The following is a 24,153-nucleotide window of genomic DNA, read 5'->3' as shown; positions in this document are numbered from 1 at the left end:
ATCAGGAGACCTCTGAGAGACATAGTTCTATAATCAGTAGTCCTCTGAGAGACATAGATCTATAATCAGTAGACCTCTGAGAGACATAGTTCTAGAATCAGTAGACCTCTGAGAGACATAGTTCTAGAATCAGGAGACCTCTGAGAGACATAGTTCTAGAATCAGTAGACCTCTGAGAGACACAGTTCTATAATCAGTAGACCTCTGAGAGACATAGATCTATAATCAGTAGTCCTCTGAGAGACATAGTTCTATAATCAGTAGTCCTCTGAGAGACATAGTTCTATAATCAGTAGTCCTCTGAGAGACATAGTTCTATAATCAGGAGACCTCTGAGAGACATAGATCTAGAATCAGGAGACCTCTGAGAGACATAGTTCTATAATCAGTAGTCCTCTGAGAGACACAGTTCTATAATCAGTAGACCTCTGAGAGACATAGTTCTATAATCAGGAGACCTCTGAGAGACATAGATCTATAATCAGTAGACCTCTGAGAGACATAGTTCTATAATCAGGAGACCTCTGAGAGACATAGTTCTATAATCAGGAGACCTCTGAGAGACATAGTTCTATAATCAGGAGACCTCTGAGAGACATAGATCTATAATCAGGAGACCTCTGAGAGACATAGTTCTATAATCAGTAGACCTCTGAGAGACATAGTTCTATAATCAGTAGACCTCTGAGAGACATAGATCTAGAATCAGGAGACCTCTGAGAGACATAGATCTATAATCAGTAGACCTCTGAGAGACATAGTTCTAGAATCAGTAGACCTCTGAGAGACATAGTTCTATAATCAGGAGACCTCTGAGAGACATAGTTCTAGAATCAGGAGACCTCTGAGAGACATAGTTCTATAATCAGTAGACCTCTGAGAGACATAGATCTATAATCAGGAGACCTCTGAGAGACATAGTTCTAGAATCAGGAGACCTCTGAGAGACATAGTTCTATAATCAGTAGACCTCTGAGAGACATAGTTCTAGAATCAGTAGACCTCTGAGAGACATAGTTCTAGAATCAGTAGACCTCTGAGAGACATAGATCTAGAATCAGGAGACCTCTGAGAGACATAGATCTAGAATCAGGAGACCTCTGAGAGACATAGATCTATAATCAGTAGACCTCTGAGAGACATAGATCTATAATCAGGAGACCTCTGAGAGACATAGATCTAGAATCAGGAGACCTCTGAGAGACATAGATCTAGAATCAGGAGACCTCTGAGAGACATAGATCTATAATCAGTAGACCTCTGAGAGACATAGATCTATAATCAGTAGACCTCTGAGAGACATAGATCTAGAATCAGGAGACCTCTGAGAGACATAGATCTAGAATCAGGAGACCTCTGAGAGACATAGATCTATAATCAGTAGACCTCTGAGAGACATAGATCTATAATCAGGAGACCTCTGAGAGACAGTTCTAGAATCAGTAGACCTCTGAGAGACATAGATCTATAATCAGTAGTCCTCTGAGAGACATAGATCTAGAATCAGGAGACCTCTGAGAGACATAGATCTATAATCAGTAGACCTCTGAGAGACATAGATCTATAATCAGGAGACCTCTGAGAGACACAGTTCTATAATCAGGAGACCTCTGAGAGACATAGATCTATAATCAGGAGACCTCTGAGAGACATAGATCTAGAATCAGGAGACCTCTGAGAGACATAGATCTAGAATCAGGAGACCTCTGAGAGACATAGATCTAGAATCAGGAGACCTCTGAGAGACAGTTCTAGAATCAGTAGTCCTCTGAGAGACATAGATCTATAATCAGGAGACCTCTGAGAGACATAGTTCTATAATCAGTAGTCCTCTGAGAGACATAGATCTAGAATCAGGAGACCTCTGAGAGACATAGATCTATAATCAGTAGACCTCTGAGAGACATAGTTCTAGAATCAGTAGACCTCTGAGAGACATAGTTCTATAATCAGGAGACCTCTGAGAGACATAGTTCTAGAATCAGGAGACCTCTGAGAGACATAGTTCTATAATCAGTAGACCTCTGAGAGACATAGATCTATAATCAGGAGACCTCTGAGAGACATAGTTCTAGAATCAGGAGACCTCTGAGAGACATAGTTCTAGAATCAGTAGACCTCTGAGAGACATAGTTCTAGAATCAGTAGACCTCTGAGAGACATAGTTCTATAATCAGTAGACCTCTGAGAGACATAGTTCTAGAATCAGTAGACCTCTGAGAGACATAGTTCTAGAATCAGTAGACCTCTGAGAGACATAGATCTAGAATCAGGAGACCTCTGAGAGACATAGATCTAGAATCAGGAGACCTCTGAGAGACATAGATCTATAATCAGTAGACCTCTGAGAGACATAGATCTATAATCAGGAGACCTCTGAGAGACATAGATCTAGAATCAGGAGACCTCTGAGAGACATAGATCTAGAATCAGGAGACCTCTGAGAGACATAGATCTATAATCAGTAGACCTCTGAGAGACATAGATCTATAATCAGTAGACCTCTGAGAGACATAGATCTAGAATCAGGAGACCTCTGAGAGACATAGATCTAGAATCAGGAGACCTCTGAGAGACATAGATCTATAATCAGTAGACCTCTGAGAGACATAGATCTATAATCAGGAGACCTCTGAGAGACAGTTCTAGAATCAGTAGACCTCTGAGAGACATAGATCTATAATCAGTAGTCCTCTGAGAGACATAGATCTATAATCAGTAGACCTCTGAGAGACATAGATCTATAATCAGTAGACCTCTGAGAGACATAGTTCTATAGAGAGACATAGTTCTAGAATCAGTAGACCTCTGAGAGACACAGTTCTAGAATCAGTAGACCTCTGAGAGACACAGTTCTAGAATCAGGAAACAGATATTCCATGTTCCTTTTCTTCCGTTCTTCTTTCTCTCCTTCCATTGTTGTACTCTCCTTGCTGTCCACACCAGACTGGAGATCATTAAACCCCCAACCAGTAAATTGAGTCCAGTCTGCAACCTCCTGACTTGATATCTAGCTCCCAAACTGGTTAAAACGTGCCACTGTCCTGCTGTCTCAGCTGTCCGGCTGTGTTGACCCTCTCCTACAGCCTTTCCTTGATAACCACCATCACAGCAGATTCATGAAATGCATCAATCGGAGAGAGAATAGTTCTAAAAATAAACAACGATAATCATAATATTATAATTTAAGATATAATTTAGAAATAATACATTAGTATAATTTCATAGTATAACTTGTAAAGAATACTTTAGAGTACATCACCTGCCTTTGAGTAGTTAGGTCTCTTTCCCTGCTGACGCTGTTTTCTAAAATTGCGAAGTAGCCGAACAGACAGCGTGATAAGATTATAAACCTGTGTTGTTGGAGGAATCTCACAGTGAATTATGTGAAGAGTTACACTGACATTGTTCTAGTTGAGGTTTGTGGCACAGGAACATGGCTGTACATTGTGACTACTGGGAACTCATTATAAATAGTTCAAAAGCAGCCTTGGCTTGGTGTGCTCACAGACGTTGGGCTCACTCTACATATACTCGGAAGATACGCAGAATTCCCAAACTTCTCATTCACTGGGGAAGAGATTTTGAGTGAGACGGAGTTTTGACAATTCGGCTATATTTATTTAGTTTTATTACATGAGGACACATTGACAAATCTCTCCTTCCCAGTTGGGCATAATTTGCATAAATCAAGTTGATATTCTATTGAAAGGGATTAGCTGTGCATTTGTCTGGGTGTAGGGGGAATAATCCCCAGAAGCAACTCTGCTGTCCGTCAAACTGGGTATATTATATTTGTGCCTGACATGTTAAATTAAAACAATCTGTCTCTAAAATATGTCATTGTCCCTTTACAGGATTACTTGATGACACACATGTACAGCAACGCGGGCAGAGATGACTTATGGAACAAACTGACTGAGGTATGGAATGTTGATTGCTTTTGCTCTCTCTCTCTCTGTCTCTCTCTGTCTCTCTCTGTCTCTCTCTCTCTCTCTCTCTCTCTCTCTCTCTCTCTCTCTCTCTCTCTCTCTCTGTCTCTCTCTCTCTCTCTCTCTCTCTCTCTCTCTCTCTCTCTCTCGCTCTCTCGCTGTCTCTCTCTCTCTCTCTCTCTCTCTCTCTCTCTCTCTCTCTCTCTCTCTCTCTCTCTCTCTCTCTCTCTCTCTCGCTCTCTTTTTTCAACCACGCCACAATTTTTCTTGTAAACAAACTTTAGTTTTGGTATGTCTGTTAGGACATCTACTTTGTGTATGACACGTCATTTTTTTAACAATTGTTTACAGACAGATTATTTCACTTATAATTCACTGTATCACAATTCCATTGGGTCAGAAGTTTATATACACTAAGTTGACTGTGCCTTTAAACAGCTTGGAAAATTCCAGAAAATGATGTCATGGCTTTAGAAGCTTCTGATAGTCTAATTGACATATATGGAGTCAATTGGAGGTGTACCTGTGGATGTATTTCAAGGCCTACCTTCAAGCTCAGTGCCTCTTTGCTTGATATCATGGGCAAATCAAAAGAAATCAGAAAAAAATTCTGGTTCATCCCTGGGAGAAATGTCCAAATATCTGAAGGTACCACATTCATCTGTACAAACAATAGTACGCAAGTATAAACATCATGGGACCACGCAGCCATCATACCGCTCAGGAAGGAGACGCATTCTGTCTCCTAGAGATGAACGTACTTTGGTGCAAAAAGTGAAAATCAATCTCAGAACAACAGCAAAAGACGTTGTGAAGATGCTGGAGGAAACAGGTACAAAAGTATCTATATCCACAGTAAAACAAGTCCTATATCGACATAACCTGAAAGGCTGCTCAGCAAGGATGAAGCCAGACTGCGGTTTGCAAATGCACATGGGGACAATGATCATACTTTTGGAGAAGTGAGGGCAGAACTGAAAAAGCGTGTGCGAGCAAGGAGCCTACAAACCTGACTCAGTTACAGCAGCTCTGTCAGGAGGAATGGACCAAAATTCACCCAACGTATTATGGGAAGCTTGTGGAAGGCTACCCAAAACGTTTGACCCAAGTTAAACAATGTAAACGCAATGCTACCAAATACTAATTGAGTGTATGTAAACTTCTGACCCACTGAGAATGTGATGAAGGAAATAAAAGCTGAAATAAATCATTCTCTCTACTATTATTCTGATATTTCACATTCTTAAGATAAAGTTATGATCCTAACTGACCTAAGAAAGGATTTTTTTTACTATAATTAAATGTCAGGAATTGTGAAAAACTAAGTTTAAATGTATTTGGCTAAGATGTATGCAAACTTCAGACTTCAACTGTATATATATATACACACACAACTGGTCAAAAGTTTTAGAACATCTACTCTTTTCTTTCTTTCTACATTGTAGAATAATAGAGAAGACATTGATAATAGCCACCCTTTGCCTTGGTGACAGCTTCAAACACTCTCTCAACTAGCTTCATGACATAGTCACCCGGAATGCATTTCAATTAACAGGTGTGCCTTGTTAAAAGTACATTTGTGGAATTTCTTTCCTACTTAGTGTGTTTGAGCCAATCAGTTTTGTGTTGTGACAAGGTTGGGGTGGTATACAGAAGATAGCCCTATTTGGTAAAAGACCAAGTCCATATTGTGGCAAGAACTGCTGAAATAAGCAAATAGAAATGACAGTCCATTATTACTTTAAGACATGAAGGTCAGTCAATACGGAACATTTTCATAACTTTGAAAGTTTCTTCAAGTGCAGTCGCGAAAACCATCAAGCGTTATGATGAAACTGGCTCTCATGAGGACCACCACAGCAAAGGAAGACCCAGAGTTACCTCTGCTGCAGAGGATAAGTTCATTAGAGTTACCAACCTCAGAATTTGCAGCCCAAATAAATGCTTCACAGAGTTGAAGTAACAGACACATCTCAACATCAACTGTTCAGAGGAGACTGTGTGAATCAGGCCTTCATGGTTGAATTGCTGCAACGAAACCACTACTAAAGGACACCAATAATAAGAAGAGACTTGCTTGGTCCAAGAAACATGAGCAATGGACATTAGACTGGTCCAAATGGGAGATATATGGTTCCAACCGCTGTGTATTTGTGAGACTCTGTGTGGGTGAACGGATGATCTGCACATGTGCATTTCCCACCGTGAAGCATGGAGGAGGAGGTGTTATGGTGTGGGGGTACTTTGCTGGTGACACTGTCTGTGATTTATTTCGAATTGAAGGCACACTTAACCAGCATAGCTACCACAGCATTCTGCACTAATACGCCATCCCATCTGGTTTGGACTTAGTTGGACTAACATTGTTTTTCAACAGGACAATAACCCAACACACCTCCAGGCTGTGTAAGGGCTATTTTACCAAGGAGAGTGCTGCATCAGATGACCTGGCCTCCACAATCCCTCAATCTCAACCAAATTGAGATGGTTTGGCATGAGTTGGACCGCAGAGTGACGGAAAAGTAGCCAGCAAGTGCTCAGTATATGTGGGAACTCCTACAAGACTGTTGGAAAATCATTCCAGGTGAAGCTGGTTGAGAGAATGCCAAGAGTTTGCAAAGCTGTGATCAAGGCAAAGGGTGGCTATTTAAAGAATCAGGACCTGGGTTCTCCCTGGTAAATAACAGAGAGTCAGGACCTGGGTTCTGTCTGGTAAATAACAGAGTGTCAGGACCTGGGTTCTGTCTGGTAAATAACAGAGAGTCAGGACCTGGGTTCTACCTGGCAAATAACAGAGTCAGGACCTGGGTTCTACCTGGTAAATAACAGAGTCAGGACCTGGGTTCTACCTGGTAAATAACAGAGTGTCAGGACCTGGGTTCTGCCTGGTAAATAACAGAGTCAGGACCTGGGTTCTGTCTGGTAAATAACAGAGTCAGGACCTGGGTTCTGCCTGGTAAATAACAGAGAGTCAGGACCTGGGTTCTGTCTGGTAAATAACAGAGAGTCAGGACCTGGGTTCTGCCTGGTAAATACCAGAGTCAGGACCTGGGTTCTGTCTGGTAAATAACAGAGTCAGGACCTGGGTTCTACCTGGTAAATAACAGAGAGTCAGGACCTGGGTTCTACTTGGTAAATAACAGAGAGTCAGGACCTGGGTTATGTCTGGTAAATAACAGAGAATCAGGACCTGGGTTCTGTCTGGTAAATAACAGAGAGTCAGGACCTGGGTTCTGTCTGGTAAATAACAGAGTCAGGACCTGGGTTCTGTCTGGTAAATAACAGAGAGTCAGGACCTGGGTTCTGTCTGGTAAATAACAGAGTCAGGACCTGGGTTCTGCCTGGTAAATAACAGAGTCAGGACCTGGGTTCTGCCTGGTAAATAACAGAGAGTCAGGACCTGGGTTCTGTCTGGTAAATAACAGAGAGTCAGGACCTGGGTTCTGCCTGGTAAATAACAGAGTCAGGACCTGGGTTCTGCCTGGTAAATAACAGAGTCAGGACCTGGGTTCTGTCTGGTAAATAACAGAGAGTCAGGACCTGGGTTCTCTCTGGTAAATAACAGAGAGTCAGGACCTGGGTTCTGTCTGGTAAATAACAGAGTCAGGACCTGGGTTCTGCCTGATAAATAACAGAGAGTCAGGACCTGGGTTCTGTCTGGTAAATAACAGAGAGTCAGGACCTGGGTTCTGTCTGGTAAATAACAGAGAGTCAGGACCTGGGTTCTGCCTGGTAAATAACAGAGTCAGGACCTGGGTTCTGCCTGGTAAATAACAGAGAGTCAGGACCTGGGTTCTGTCTGGTAAATAACAGAGAGTCAGGACCTGGGTTCTGTCTGGTAAATAACAGAGAGTCAGGACCTGGGTTCTGTCTGGTAAATAACAGAGAGTCAGGACCTGGGTTCTGCCTGGTAAATAACAGAGAGTCAGGACCTGGGTTCTGTCTGGTAAATAACAGACCATGAAACAACAAGCAGTCTTATTTTTCTCCTCACACTTCCACTGTCCAAGAAGGACCCAGCATCCTCAGTTCTCTCCTCACACCTCCACTGTCCATGAAGGACCCAGCATCCTCAGTTCTCTCCTCACATCTCCACTGTCCATGAAGGACCCAGCATCCTCAGTTCTCTCCTCACACCTCCACTGTCCATGAAAGACCCAGCATCCTCAGTTCTCTCCTCACACCTCCACTGTCCATGAAGGACCTAGCATCCTCAGTTCTCTCCTCACATCTCCACTGTCCATGAAGGACCCAGCATCCTCAGTTCTCTCCTCACACCTCCACTGTCCATGAAGGACCATGCATCCTCAGTTCTCTACTCACACCTCCACTGTCCATGAAGGACCAAGCATCCTCAGTTCTCTCCTCACACCTCCACTGTCCATGAAGGACCCAGCATCCTCAGTTCTCTCCTCACACTTCCACTGTCCATGAAGGACCCAGCATCCTCAGTTCTCTCTTCACCTCCACTGTCCATGAAGGACCCAGCATCCTCAGTTCTCTCCTCACACCTCCACTGTCCATGAAGGACCATGCATCCTCAGTTCTCTACTCACACCTCCACTGTCCATGAAGGACCAAGCATCCTCAGTTCTCTCCTCACACCTCCACTGTCCATGAAGGACCTAGCATCCTCAGTTCTCTCCTCACATCTCCACTGTCCATGAAGGACCCAGCATCCTCAGTTCTCTCCTCACACCTCCACTGTCCATGAAGGACCATGCATCCTCAGTTCTCTACTCACACCTCCACTGTCCATGAAGGACCAAGCATCCTCAGTTCTCTCCTCACACCTCCACTGTCCATGAAGGACCCAGCATCCTCAGTTCTCTCCTCACACTTCCACTGTCCATGAAGGACCCAGCATCCTCAGTTCTCTCTTCACACCTCCACTGTCCATGAAGGACCCAGCATCCTCAGTTCTCTCCTCACACCTCCACTGTCCATGAAGGACCATGCATCCTCAGTTCTCTACTCACACCTCCACTGTCCATGAAGGACCAAGCATCCTCAGTTCTCTCCTCACACCTCCACTGTCCATGAAGGACCATGCATCCTCAGTTCTCTCCTCACATCTCCACTGTCCATGAAGGACCCAGCATCCTCAGTTCTCTCCTCACACCTCCACTGTCCATGAAGGACCTAGCATCCTCAGTTCTCTTCTCACATCTCCACTGTCCATGAAGGACCCAGCATCCTCAGTTCTCTCCTCACACCTCCACTGTCCATGAAGTACCCAGCATCCTCAGTTCTCTCCTCACACCTCCACTGTCCATGAAGGACCTAGCATCCTCAGTTCTCTCCTCACATCTCCACTCTCCATGAAGGACCCAGCATCCTCAGTTCTCTCCTCACACCTCCACTGTCCATGAAGGACCCAGCATCCTCAGTTCTCTCCTCACACCTCCACTGTCCATGAAGGACCCAGCATCCTCAGTTCTCTCCTCACACCTCCACTCTCCATGAAGGACCAAGCATCCTCAGTTCTCTCCTCACACCTCCACTGTCCATGAAGGACCCAGCATCCTCAGTTCTCTCCTCACACCTCCACTGTCCATGAAGGACCCAGCATCCTCAGTTCTCTCCTCACATCTCCAGTCTCCATGAAGGACCCAGCATCCTCAGTTCTCTCCTCACACTTCCACTGTCCATGAAGGACCCAGCATCCTCAGTTCTCTCCTCACACCTCCACTGTCCATGAAGGACCTAGCATCCTCAGTTCTCTCCTCACATCTCCACTGTCCATGAAGGACCCAGCAACCTCAGTTCTCTCCTCACACCTCCACTGTCCATGAAGGACCCAGCATCCTCAGTTCTCTCCTCACACCTCCACTGTCCATGAAGGACCTAGCATCCTCAGTTCTCTCCTCACATCTCCACTGTCCATGAAGGACCCAGCATCCTCAGTTCTCTCCTCACACCTCCACTGTCCATGAAGGACCCAGCATCCTCAGTTCTCTCCTCACACCTCCACTGTCCATGAAAGACCCAGCATCCTCAGTTCTCTCCTCACACCTCCACTGTCCATGAAGGACCTAGCATCCTCAGTTCTCTCCTCACATCTCCACTGTCCATGAAGGACCCAGCATCCTCAGTTCTCTCCTCACATCTCCACTGTCCATGAAGGACCCAGCATCCTCAGTTCTCTCCTCACACCTCCACTGTCCATGAAGGACCTAGCATCCTCAGTTCTCTCCTCACACCTCCACTGTCCATGAAGGACCCAGCATCCTCAGTTCTCTCCTCACACCTCCACTCTCCATGAAGGACCCAGCATCCTCAGTTCTCTCCTCACACCTCCACTCTCCATGAAGGACCCAGCATCCTCAGTTCTCTCCTCACATCTCCACTACTGTAATGATATCTCTAGACATCATTTAGAACTACAACGATGTGCAATACTTGGCCATTGGAAACGATACTCTCTGCCGAGATCCTCTGCAACATGCAGCCTGGATATTTCACTGTTGTTGTCACCACTTCAATCACCCATTGTATCCCTATGAATAGGTCATGATCTGTCTGTCTGCCCCTATAGGGGTAAGTACTGGAAGTACTATAAGCACTAAAGACATGCGATAGGCACACCTTTGAGTGATAAAGAGGATTTCACTTCTCACTACCTCTGTTTGTCCCCTTTGACACATCTAACGCCTCATCAATCGTCTGTGACGGCCAATTAATTCAATGAATGCTGATATTCACAGCTTTCCATCGGGCTGTTCATGAGAAACCAATTTGCATCAGTAATCTGCCACGTGAGGCGGGCACAAAGCCTTTTGTGAAGGGAAGCCCAGGATCACTGGCAGCATGGCTGGTCTATCCTGGCTTACTCCCCCTGTCAATATGTCTCAGAGGATACAGAAGGTGTGTGTGTGTTTGTGTTTGTGTTTGTGTGTTCAAAGCCATGATCAACGGTCCCCTTTTTAAATGACGTACAGCTTATAACAGGCTTCATAAAGCCTTCATAAACACAACATAAACGTGTCACAAATGATCTATAACCGTATGTCATGCTCTATAACAGGCTTCATAAAGCCTTCATAAACACAACATAAATGTGTCACAAATGATCTATAACCGTATGTCATGCTCTATAACAGGCTTCATAAAGCCTTCATAAACACAACATAAACGTGTCACGAATGATCTATAACCGTATGTCATGCTCTATAACAGGCTTCATAAAGCCTTCATAAACACAACATAAACGTGTCACGAATGATCTATAACCGTATGTCATGCTCTATAACAGGCTTCATAAACACAACATAAACCTGTCAGAAATGATCTATAACCGTATGTCATGCTCTATAACAGGCCTCATAAGTGTGGCGTAACTGTGTGACATAACCAGCAATGTCAAATGTGACATAATCCACTATGTCAAAAATGAAGTTGTGCTTTATAGTGGGTGGCAGGAGCACTGCTTCGTAAAGGTCCGTATACATCATATGAAGGCTTCGCAAAGCATTATAACCTCGTCATGCATCTCGGGTAGAGCATCGCAGCACCGGGATAGTGGGTTAGGTTGTCATGACTACCCACACGGTAAAAAAACAATGTACGCGCTCATGACTGAAAGTCTCTTTTTGGATAAAGCGTTTGATAAATTGCGTATAAATTATATTATATTACTGTAAAACATTTCTAGGATAACCCAACCTCTTTCCCTCCTGGGTGCAGAGCCAATATTGGAGCTGACCTCAACTTCCCCCAAAATGCTGTGCTGCAGGAGGACACACTCTAAAGTGCAGTCAAAATGCTGTGCTGCAGGAGGACACACTCTAAAGTGCAGTCAAAATGCTGTGCTGCAGGAGGACACACTCTAAAGTGCAGTCAAAATGCTGTGCTGCAGGAGGACACACTCTAAAGTGCAGTCAAAATGCTGTGCTGCAGGAGGACACACTCTAAAGTGCAGTCAAAATGCTGTGCTGCAGGAGGACACACTCTAAAGTGCAGTCAAAATGCTGTGCTGCAGGAGGACACACTCTAAAGTGCAGTCATACACAGCAACAAAAATGTTCCATAGTTTAAAATCGGTGATATTTTTTTGGCCTAACTCAATATTTTTTCTCCAAATTCTGTTTTCTCTGTTATTGTTTTTCCACATTTGAGATTTCCCCCATTTTCCCCAACACTTTTTAAAATAGAAAAACAACTCAATTTGATTTTCTGTGTTTACAACAATGCTTGAACCACAACAGGGAATGAGTTTTGAGTTCTCCAAGAAACTTTGATTTTTGAGTGTCGTTGCCCTTTAATTCAGTCCTCCCTGAACTGTGTTGTTTGGTTAGCAGTGTTTCTGTAGCAATGTAAGTTCGCAAATCAAATACTAATTTGTGGTGCCACCGGAAACCAGTCAGTTAAGCTTTATTTTATTGTAATTGAAATGAATTGGTTACGTGTTGAGTTAGATTACAGACTGTAACTACCACAATCGTTATTTACAATAAATAGATACAGCCATGTCTCATAGTCACATCATGAGTTTTGTAAATAAAATATGAATAATATACAAATCGAATGGGAGTTTCCCATTTCCCCATTCAGAGTTTTTCTGCCGCAGCACAATTGGCCCAGCGTCGTCCGGGGAGCGTCGTCCGGGGGTAGGGGAAGGTTTGGCCGGGGTAGGTCGTCATTGTAAATAACAATTTGTTCTTAAACTAACTTTCCCAGTTAAATAAAGGTTCAATAAATAAAATAATAAAACACAGAAATGTTTTTTTTTCCAGATTTGAGTGGCAAAGGCCTTTCCTCACAGACCTGCTAACTTTCTTTGTTGTTACTTTTAAAGTTGCAACCTTCAGTACCTGCAGGAGGCAGAGAGGCACGGACCATTCCTCCGCCAGCTCAGGGAAAAGCTACGTTATTCAGAGTCCCTGCGTACTGTTCGATGTAATTACGTTGCTGGACTTTTTTGAAATGTAACGTTTTGATATTGTTTTAAAAAAATATAAAAATGTTTACCAAAGGGGTCTGATTTCAAAGTAAGTTCTGCGAGATGCGATATAGAGTCTATATAGATGTGTTATAAAGGACCGAGGGTGTCTCACTTCAAATAAAGTATTACAGGAGGCTACATAAAGGGTCAATGAACAGGTTATTTACGTTCTGCTGATCTATGAAGGTTTTCTCATGATCCCACAGGTCACTGTAGAGTGGGAGAGGGATTTCAATCGGTTCATGGACATGTGAAGCGTGTGTGTGTGTGTGTGTGTGTGTGTGTGTGTGTGTGTGTGTGTGTGTGTGTGTGTGTGTGTGTGTGTGTGTGTGTGTGTGTGTGTGTGTGTGTGTGTGTGTGTGTGTGTGTGTGTGCGTGTGTGTGCGTGTGTGTGTGTGCGTGTGCGTGTGTCAGAACCAAGATGATTTGGACTAGTCCAACCTGAGACTACCTCACCAGGTATTCCTCCTCTGTTCCCATGGAGACCAGGGTTTGATTACAACCTGTTACAATGGTGGCCACATTTTAATGGCTAATCTTTCAGTGGGGGGGGGGGATGTGTCAAAGACCCGACCGGGCCCAACCCGACCGGGCCCAACCCGACCGGGCCCAGCACCACACGGTGTGACTCGTTGTATTGTTGTGTATGTGTGCGGAGGAACATGTGACTTGCCTCTGGAAGAAAAGCCACTTTCAATGTCCTTATGTTGGTTGGCTTTCATCAAGGTCAGCGCTTCTTTGTGCGTCGTCGTCTCCAGGCTATTGGACACGCAGCACATAGAAACCTGGCATAGCAACCATTCAGAGTTGGCCTGAGTGGGAGGGACCATAGAATTACATGGGAGTGGCCTCACTGAGTAAAGTATGTGTCATCCTTAGCTAGCAAAAACGTTCCCTCTGGTCGTCACTATTTAACACAGCCACAAAGTTAGAATTATGGCTCAACATTTCCACAATTTAACCCTGACTAATGAAGGCCACATTTGATGTGTTGGGTCATCAAATCAAATCAAATCAAATGTATTTATATAGCCCTTCGTACATCAGCTGATATCTCAAAGTGCTGTACAGAAACCCAGCCTAAAACCCCAAACAGCAAGCAATGCAGATGTAGAAGCACGGTGGCTAGGAAAAACTCCCTAGAAAGGCCAAAACCTCGGAAGAAACCTAGAGAGGAACCAGGCTATGAGGGGTGGCCAGTCCTCTTCTGGCTGTGCCGGGTGGAGATTATAACAGAACATGACCAAGATGTTCAAATGTTCATAAATGACCAGCAGGGTCAAATAATAATAATCACAGTAGTTGTCGACCTTCGGCACATTTGGCCAGGAAGTGTCCGGGGAATGAGATTCGGTGTAAATGTGACTAACGTGACTTCACTTTAGAGAGTGTTGGAATCCTGCAGCGCAATATGTCACCCTTTACAAAGCACATGTTTATGTCACATTTGACATAGTGGGTTATGTCACATTTGACATAGTGGGTTATGTCACATTTGACATTGGTGATTATGTCACATTTGACATTGGTGATTATGTCACATTTGACATAGTGGGTTATGTCACATTTGACATAGTGGGTTATGTCACATTTGACATTGGTGTTTATGTCACATTTGACATTGGTGATTATGTCACATTTGACATAGTGGGTTATGTCACATTTGACATAGTGGGTTATGTCACATTTGCCATAGTGGGTTATGTCACATTTGACCTAGTGGGTTATGTCACATTTGACCTAGTGGGTTATGTCACATTTGACATTGGTGATTATGTCACATTTGACATTGGTGATTATGTCACATTTGACATTGGTGATTATGTCACATTTGACATTGGTGATTATGTCACAAAGTTGTGCCACATTTGTGAACCCTTTTTATAAAGCCTGACATACGGTTATAGATGCTCTGTAACAAACACATTTATGTAGTGCTCATGAAGGCATTATGAAGGCTTTATAAGCTGAACGTCATTTTAAAAAAAAAATTGGAGCCGAAATATCACGTGTTGTTTTAGACACCCGAGAGGAAGGATGGCTGATTTCCAGATAACTAACGGTGCTTCACATCTGAATAGAGAACCTGTCAAACTACGACAGGTTCAGACAACATTATTCACCACAGACGGATGATGACGAATCTAAAAATCTTCTGGTCACGTCAATTATTGCCCTGGCAAGCGCTGTGAAGAAATGATCTATCATTATTGTCAACGCCCCCCAACACCCCAAAAAAGATTTATTCTGCTAATCTAGTCATCCTAAAGCAGGTGAAGCATGAACAGAATGTCCTCTTTGGAAAGCAGACTGAATTGACAGTGTCAATAACAACACTAATAATCCCTTGCCTTGTATTTACCGCCTGGTCCTTGGTGGCCCTGGATTACAGATCAGGGATTAGAGATTACGCTGCACTGAACAAACTCTACTATTATTATTATAGTCTGACCAACACAGAAAAATATATAGAAGCTGAGTTTACTATTCAGGGTGGCACCTCTGCATAGTCTTTGCCAATATTACACTACACCACCCACCTGGAAAACATTTTTACAAACTGTCCAGTCTTTGATGTATAAATTCTCCTTTTTAAAACATCAGAGGAGTTTTATAACCCAACTAACTGATTCTGAAACGCATGTTTTCAATTAAGGTCTTATGTTTCTCTTGTCCTCGCTTTCTTGTTACGTTTAGAATTCCCCCTGCACTTTATACCGAGGAAGTACATCTACTTCCTATAGGGTGTCCATCTACTTCCTATAGGATGTCCATCTACTTCCTATAGGATGTCCATCTACTTCCTTAAGGATGTCCATCTACTTCCTATAGGATGACCATCTACTTCCTATAGGATGTCCATCTACTTCCTATAGGATGTCCATCTACTTCCTATAGGATGTCCATCTACTTCCTATAGGATGACCATCTACTTCCTATAGGATGTCCATCTACTTCCTATAGGATGTCCATCTACTTCCTATAGGATGTCCATCTACTTCCTATAGGATGTCCATCTACTTCCTATAGGATGTCCATCTACTTCCTATAGGATGTCCATCTACTTCCTATAGGATGTCCATCTACTTCCTATAGGATGTCCATCTACTTCCTATAGGATGTCCATCTACTTCCTTAAGGATGTCCATCTACTTCCTATAGGATGTCCATCTACTTCCTATAGGATGTCCATCTACTTCCTATAGGATGTCCATCTACTTCCTATAGGATGTCCATCTACTTCCTATAGGATGTCCATCTACTTCCTTAAGGATGTCCATCTACTTCCTATAGGATGTCCATCTACTTCCTATAGGATGTCCATCTACTTCCTATAGGATGTCCATCTACTTCCTATAGGATGTCCATCTACTTCCTTAAGGATGTCCATCTACTTCCTATAGGATGTCCATCTACTTCCTAAGAGAGAGAAAAAAACACACAGTAGCCTAGGGTATGTATTGGGATTCAGGGGAAGCAAGGGCTGAGGTTCTGTGGTTTGGTCCTGTCCTGAGGTTCTTTCCTCGGGCTAGGTGCTGCATTGGTGAAAGGCTGCAAATTTACCACTCTGATTTCGAGTGCTGCTGTGGTGAGCTGTCAAAGCGAGTCGCTCTGACTGCGTTCCCCAAGTTCCTGATTAGCTCCTACCTCTCCCCCCTCCTCTCCCCTCCTTCCCCTCCTCGCCTCTCCCCTACCTCTCCCTCCTCCTCTCCCCTCCTCCCCCCCCCCCCCCCCCCCCTCTCCTCCTCTCCCCCTCAGTCCACTCCAGCGATGCTGTTTCAACACATTTAGCAGTGAGCTCTCATGGTTTCCCAGACATTAGAAATGTACCTGACTGGCTGACTGGCTGGCTGGCTGACTGGCTGCCTGACTGACTGGCTGACTGGCTGACTGGCTGAAAGACTGACTGACTGACTGGCTGACTGATTGGCTGACTTGCTGACTGGCTGACTGGCTGACAGACTGAATGATCGTAATGACAGACTGAATGATAGTAATGACAGACTGAATGATAGTAATGACAGACTGAATGATAGTAATGATAGTAATGACAGACTGAATGATAGTAATGATAGTAATGACAGACTGAATGATCGTAATGATCGTAATGACAGACTGAATGATCGTAATGACAGACTGAATGATCGTAATGATTGTAATGACAGACTGAATGATCGTAATGATCGTAATGACAGACTGAATGATCGTAATGACAGACTGAATGATCGTAATGACAGACTGAATGATAGTAATGATAGTAATGACAGACTGAATGATCGTAATGACAGACTGAATGATAGTAATGACAGACTGAATGATAGTAATGACAGACTGAATGATAGTAATGACAGACTGAATGATCGTAATGACAGACTGAATGATAGTAATGACAGACTGAATGATCGTAATGACAGACTGAATGATAGTAATGATTGTAATGACAGACTGAATGATCGTAATGATCGTAATGACAGACTGAATGATCGTAATGACAGACTGAATGATCGTAATGACAGACTGAATGATAGTAATGATAGTAATGACAGACTGAATGATCGTAATGATCGTAATGACAGACTGAATGATAGTAATGATAGTAATGACAGACTGAATGATCGTAATGACAGACTGAATGATCGTAATGACAGACTGAATGATAGTAATGATCGTAATGCCAGACTGAATGATAGTAATGATCGTAATGACAGACTGAATGATCGTAATGATCGTAATGACAGACTGAATGATCGTAATGATCGTAATGACAGACTGAATGATCGTAATGATACTAATGACAGACTGAATGATCGTAATGACAGACTGAATGATCGTACTGATCGTAATGACAGACTGAATGATCGTAATGATACTAATGACAGACTGAATGATCGTAATGACAGACTGAATGATAGTAATGATCGTAATGACAGACTGAATGATCGTAATGATACTAATGACAGACTGAATGATCGTAATGACAGACTGAATGATAGTAATGATCGTAATGACAGACTGAATGATAGTAATGATAGTAATGACAGACTGAATGATCGTAATGACAGACTGAATGATCGTAATGATACTAATGACAGACTGAATGATCGTAATGATACTAATGACAGACTGAATGATCGTAATGACAGACTGAATGATAGTAATGATACTAATGACAGACTGAATGATAGTAATGATACTAATGACAGACTGAATGATCGTAATGACAGACTGAATGATCGTAATGATAGTAATGACAGACTGAATGATCGTAATGACAGACTGAATGATAGTAATGATACTAATGACAGACTGAATGATAGTAATGATCGTAATGACAGACTGAATGATAGTAATGATACTAATGACAGACTGAATGATAGTAATGATCGTAATGACAGACTGAATGATAGTAATGATACTAATGACAGACTGAATGATAGTAATGACAGACTGAATGATCGTAATGACAGACTGAATGATAGTAATGATACTAATGACAGACTGAATGATAGTAATGATAGTAATGACAGACTGAATGATCGTAATGACAGACTGAATGATCGTAATGATAGTAATGACAGACTGAATGATCGTAATGACAGACTGAATGATAGTAATGATACTAATGACAGACTGAATGATAGTACTAGATTATGGCAACAGACATGGTTGTCCTGTTTCTAGCTCCTCGCCAACTTTGCAGTATATTGTATATTTTTTTTCTGTGTTATTTCTTACATTATTTGCTCAAAAACGTTTATTGCATAATTAACCTACAGCCGTAAATAACTGTTGGATATTAGATGGGCGGTCAGTCACCAGCATTTAGATTCAATTTCCCTGTACTGGATCCTTTGTTTATACTCCCTGAGGCAGTTCCATTCATCCTGGGGGCTGCTCCAAGACACCGTCACTGCAGAAGAAGAACAAGGAGAAGGGCTCTTAGTCAGACTCAGGAGGCCTGCATTACCATCCCATCGCTTCCGGGTGTATTATTGTCCTTACTTTCCGTCCCTGTACAATAAAGCAGACGAGGATCTCCTTCCAGAGAAACATCAGGGACTGTAACGTACTCTGTTTTTGTGGAACCATGGCTCTCTCCGGATATATCCCGTCCCCATACAGTCAGCCTGTGGGGTTCTCCATATATCACGCGGACAGGAAGAAAGAACTCTCCGGGAAAAAGAAAAGATGGAGTTGTATGTTTCATGATGAACTACTCATGGTGGTAATGTACAGGAAGTCCTTTTTGTTCTCCGAAACTGGAATACATCACCATCAAATGGCGACCTCATTACCTCCCAAGATCATGTTCCTTCGGTCATCTTCACGGCCGTGTATGTTCCCCCCCCCCCCCCAAGCCAACACTGCTATGGCTCTCAAAGAACTACACTGAAATATGGAAACCACATATCCTGAAGCCGCATTGACTGTATCTGGGGACTTTAATAAAGGAAATTGGAGAAAAAAGCCACCAAAGTTCGATCAGCCCATCTCCTGTGCTACTTCCCCTTCCGGGGGAGGCTACCCCTCCCCGCCCTACCTTTGGCAAATTAGATCACGCCTCCATTTAGCTCCTCCCTTCCTATTGACAGAAATTTAAACAGGAAGGGACCCATTGTAAGGATTGTTCAACGTTGGACTGACCAATCAAAATCTATGCCTTCAAGATTGTTTTGATCACATGGACTGGGAAATGTTTGTGTTGTCTCGGAAAATAATATCAATGTATACACTGAGTTCATCAGGAAGTCCATAGAGGATGTTGTTCCCACTGTGATGATTACAATTTATCCAAACCATAAACCATGGATAGATGACATCATTTGCCCAAAACCACATCTGACCTCGAAGGATGTGAACAAACTGAACCACCGGCAAAACGACAGTACATGGATAACAAACTGACCAGCTATGCCCTCTGTAACGTCAAACAGGCAAAACGACAGTTGGATGACCTGACCAGCTAACATGGAAAACGACAGTGTGAACAAACTGACCAGCTATCAAACAGGCAAAACGACAGTACATGGATGTAACGACCAATCAAACAGGCAAAACGACAGTACATGGATGTGAACAAACACTGAACCAACTGCCCTCTGTAACGCAATCAAACAGGCAAAACGACAGTACATGGATGAACACACTGACCAGCAAACGCAATAAAACAGGCAAAACCAGTACATGGATGAACACACTGACCAGCTATGCCCCTGTAACGCAATCAAACAGGCAAAACGACAGTACATGGATGTGAACAACTGAACAATGGAGTACATGCAATGCAGCTATGTCCTCTGTAACGCAATCAAACAGGCAAAACGACAGTCATGGACGTGAACACCTTCTGACCAGCTTGTCCTCTGCGCAATCAAACAGGCAAAACGGACATGGACGTGAACAACTGACCAGCTATGCCCCTGTAACAAGCAGTCCACGCCTCAGGCAAGAAACACCAGTACATGGACGTGAACCAATGCTGACAAGCTATGCCCTCGCCTCCCGACAAGCTAAACACCTTCATGGACCTCGCCTCCCTGACAAGCTAACCACCTTCAAACAGGCAAAACACCTTCGGACCTCCCCCGACAAGCTAAACACCTTCATATCCTCGCAATCCCGACAAGCTAAACCAGTACATGGACGTAAACACCTCCCTCGCCTCCCGACAACGCTCCCGACAACAAACCTTCATACAAGCTAAACCTCCTCGCCTCCCGACAAACACCTTCAAACACCACCTTCATATCCTCGCCTCCCGACAAGCTAAACACCTTCATATCCTCGCCTCCCGACAAGCTAAACACCTTCACCTTCCCGACAAGCTAAACACCTCATATCCTCGCCCCGACAAGCTCCCTTCATATCCTCGACAAGCTAAACACCTTCATATCCTCGCCTCCCGACAAGCTAAACACCTTCATATCCTCGCCTCCCGACAAGCCTCCCGACAAGCTAAACACCTTCATATCCTCGCCTCCCGACAAGCTAACCACCTTCATATCCTCGCCTCCCGACAAGCTAAACACCTTCATGTCCTCGCATCCCGACAAGCTAAACACCTTCATATCCTCGCCTCCCGACAAGCTAAACACCTTCATATCTCCCTCCCGACAAGCTAAACACCTTCATGTCCTCGCATCCCGACAAGCTAAACACCTTCATATCCTCGCATCCCGACAAGCTAAACACCTTCATATCCTCGCCTCCCGACAAGCTAAACACCTTCATATCCTCGCCTCCCGACAAGCTAAACACCTTCATATCCTCGCCTCCCGACAAGCTAAACACCTTCATATCCTCGCCTCCCGACACCTTCAGCTAACCACCTTCATAAACACCTTCATGTCCTCGCCTCCCGACAAGCTAAACACCTTCATATCCTCGCCTCCCGACAAGCTAACCACCTTCATATCCTTCGCCTCCCGACAAGCTAAACACCTTCATATCCTCGCCTCCCGACAAGCTAAACACCTTCATATCCGCCTCGCCTCCCGACAAAGCTAAACACCTTCATATCCTCGCCTCCCGACAAGCTAAACACCTTCAGCTAACAAGCTACACCTTCATATCCTCGCCTCCCGACAAGCTAAACACCTTCATATCCTCGCCTCCCGACAAGCTACAAGCTAAACACCTTCATATCCTCGCCTGACCTCCCTTCATATCAAGCTAAACACCTTCATATCCTCGCCTCCCGACAAGCTAAACACCTTCACCTTCATATCCTCGCCTCCCGACAAGCTAAACACACCTTCATATCCTCGCCTCCCGACAAGCTAAACACCTTCATATCCTCGCCTCCCGACAAGCTAACCACCTTCATATCCTCGCCTCCCGACAAGCTAACCACCTTCATATCCTCGCCTCCCTTCATATCCTCGCCTCCCGACAAGCTAAACACCTTCATATCCTCGCCTCCCGACAAGCTAAACACCTTCACCTTCCCGATATCCTCGCCTCCCGACAAGCTAAACACCTTCATATCCTCGCCTCCCGACAAGCTAAACACCTTCATATCCTCGCCTCCCGACAAGCTAAACACACCTTCATATCCTCGCCTCCCGACAAGCTAAACACCTTCATATCTCGCCTCCCGACAAGCTAACCACCTTCATATCCTCCAAGCTCCCGACAAGCTAAACACCTTCATGTCCTCGCCTCCCGACAAGCTAAACACCTTCATATCCTCGCATCCCGACAAGCTAAACACCTTCATATGCCTCCCGACAAGCTAAACACCTTCATATCCTCCCGACAAGCTAAACACCTTCATATCCTCGCCTCCCGACAAGCTAAACACACCTTCCCGACAAGCTAAACACCTTCCTGTCCCTGCGCCTCCCGACAAGCTAAACACCTTCATATCCTCGCCTCCCGACAAGCTAAACACCTTCATATCCACAAGCTAAACACCTTCATACAAGCTCCCTTCGCCCTCCCGACAAGCTAAACACCTTCATATCCTCGCCTCCCGACAAGCTAAACACCTTCATATGCTCGCCTCCCGACAAGCTAAACACCTTCATATCCTCGCCTCCCGACAAGCTAAACACCTTCATATCCTCGCCTCCCGACAAGCTAAACACCTTCATATGCTCGCCTCCCGACAAGCTAAACACCTTCATATCCTCGCCACCTAAACACCTTCATATCCTCGACAAGCTAAACACACTTCATATCCTCGCCTCCCGACAAGCTAAACACCTTCATGTCCTCACCTTCATATCTCGCCCCCGACAAGCTAAACACCTTCATATCCTCACCTCCCGACAAGCTAAACACCTTCATATCCTCACCTCCCGACAAGCTAAACACCTTCATATCCTCACCTCCCGACAAGCTAAACACCTTCATATCCTCGCCTCCCGACAAGCTAAACACCTTCATATCCTCGCCTCCCGACAAGCTAAACACCTTCATATCCTCGCATCCCTTCATATCCTCGCCTCCCCGACAAGCTAAACACCTTCATGTCCTCGCCTCCCGACAAGCTAAACACCTTCATATCCTCGCCTCCCGACAAGCTAAACACCTTCATATCCTCGCCTCCCGACAAGCTAAACACCTTCATATCCTCGCCTCCCGACAAGCTAAACACCTTCATGTCCTCGCCTCCCGACAAGCTAAACACCTTCATATCCTCGCCTCCCAAGACACCTTCATCTAAACACCTTCATGTCCTCGCATCCCGACAAGCTAAACACCTTCATATCCTCGCCTCCCGACAAGCTAAACACCTTCATATCCTCGCCTCCCGACAAGCTAAACACCTTCATGTCCTCGCAAGCTAAACACCTTCATATCCTCGACAAGCTAAACACCTTCATATCTCGCCTCCCGACAAGCTAAACACCTTCATATCCTCGCCTCCCGACAAGCTACACCTTCATATCCTCGCCTCCCGACAAGCTAAACACCTTCATATCCTCGCCTCCCCGACAAGCTAAACACCTTCATATCCACCTTCGCCTCCCGACAAGCTAAACACCTTCATATCCTCGCCTCCCGACAACTAAACACCTTCATGTCCTCGACAAGCTAAACACCTCCCGACAAGCTAAACACCTTCATAAACACCTCCTCGCCTCCCGACAAGCTAAACACCTTCATATCCTCGCCTCCCGACAAGCTCCCGTACAAGCTTTTCTAAACACCTTATGTATTACTGTACAATGTACATTATATAGGCTTTACTACTTAACTATAAACACAAGCATTATGACTCCCGCTAGCTATAAACCAGCATTATGTATTACTGTACTGTTGGAGCACAAGCATTATAAACAATAAACACAAGCTTCATGTATGCTAAATTACTGTACTGTTGGAGCTTCATAAACACAAAGCATTATGTATTACTGTACTGTTGGAGCTATAAACACAAGCATTATGTATTACTGTACTGTTGGAGCTATAAACACAAGCATTATGTATTACTGTACTGTTGGATTATCCTGTATTTACATAAACACAAGCATACTGTATTTAAGTTATGTATTACTGTACTGTTGGAGCATAAACACAAGCATGATGTGACAAGCTTACTGCTGTACTGTATAAAACCAGAGCTGTACTGTACAAATTGGTGCATTCACACTTATGATTACTCGCCTCCAGTTCATGTATTCGCCTCCCTGTAACAGCACAAGCTTTATTACAAGCTAGTGCATCTAAAAGCTAAACATTATTTTATCCTGTACTGTAAGCTAAACACCTTCATTACTCGCTACCGACAAACTAAACATTACATTTAAGTCATTTAGCTAGACACCT

General features: G+C 44.0%; 1 protein-coding gene across 1 annotated transcript in view; it reads left to right on the top strand.

Moving 5' to 3' along the window:
* The window catches only part of LOC127920901 (thyrotropin-releasing hormone-degrading ectoenzyme-like), a 135,112-nt gene that overhangs the window by 53,281 nt on the left and 57,678 nt on the right, over positions 1-24,153 (top strand). Inside the window, exon 3 of the mRNA XM_052504922.1 lies at positions 3,858-3,923. Within this exon, the coding sequence (XP_052360882.1) occupies positions 3,858-3,923 (66 nt within the window). The remainder of the gene's footprint in view (positions 1-3,857; positions 3,924-24,153) is intronic.

This window comes from Oncorhynchus keta, unplaced genomic scaffold, assembly GCF_023373465.1.
Source record: "Oncorhynchus keta strain PuntledgeMale-10-30-2019 unplaced genomic scaffold, Oket_V2 Un_contig_2111_pilon_pilon, whole genome shotgun sequence".
NCBI classification, from domain to species: Eukaryota; Metazoa; Chordata; class Actinopteri; order Salmoniformes; family Salmonidae; genus Oncorhynchus; species Oncorhynchus keta.
Note: the sequence above shows the minus strand (reverse complement) of the source record. Positions and strands in the feature narration are given on the sequence as shown.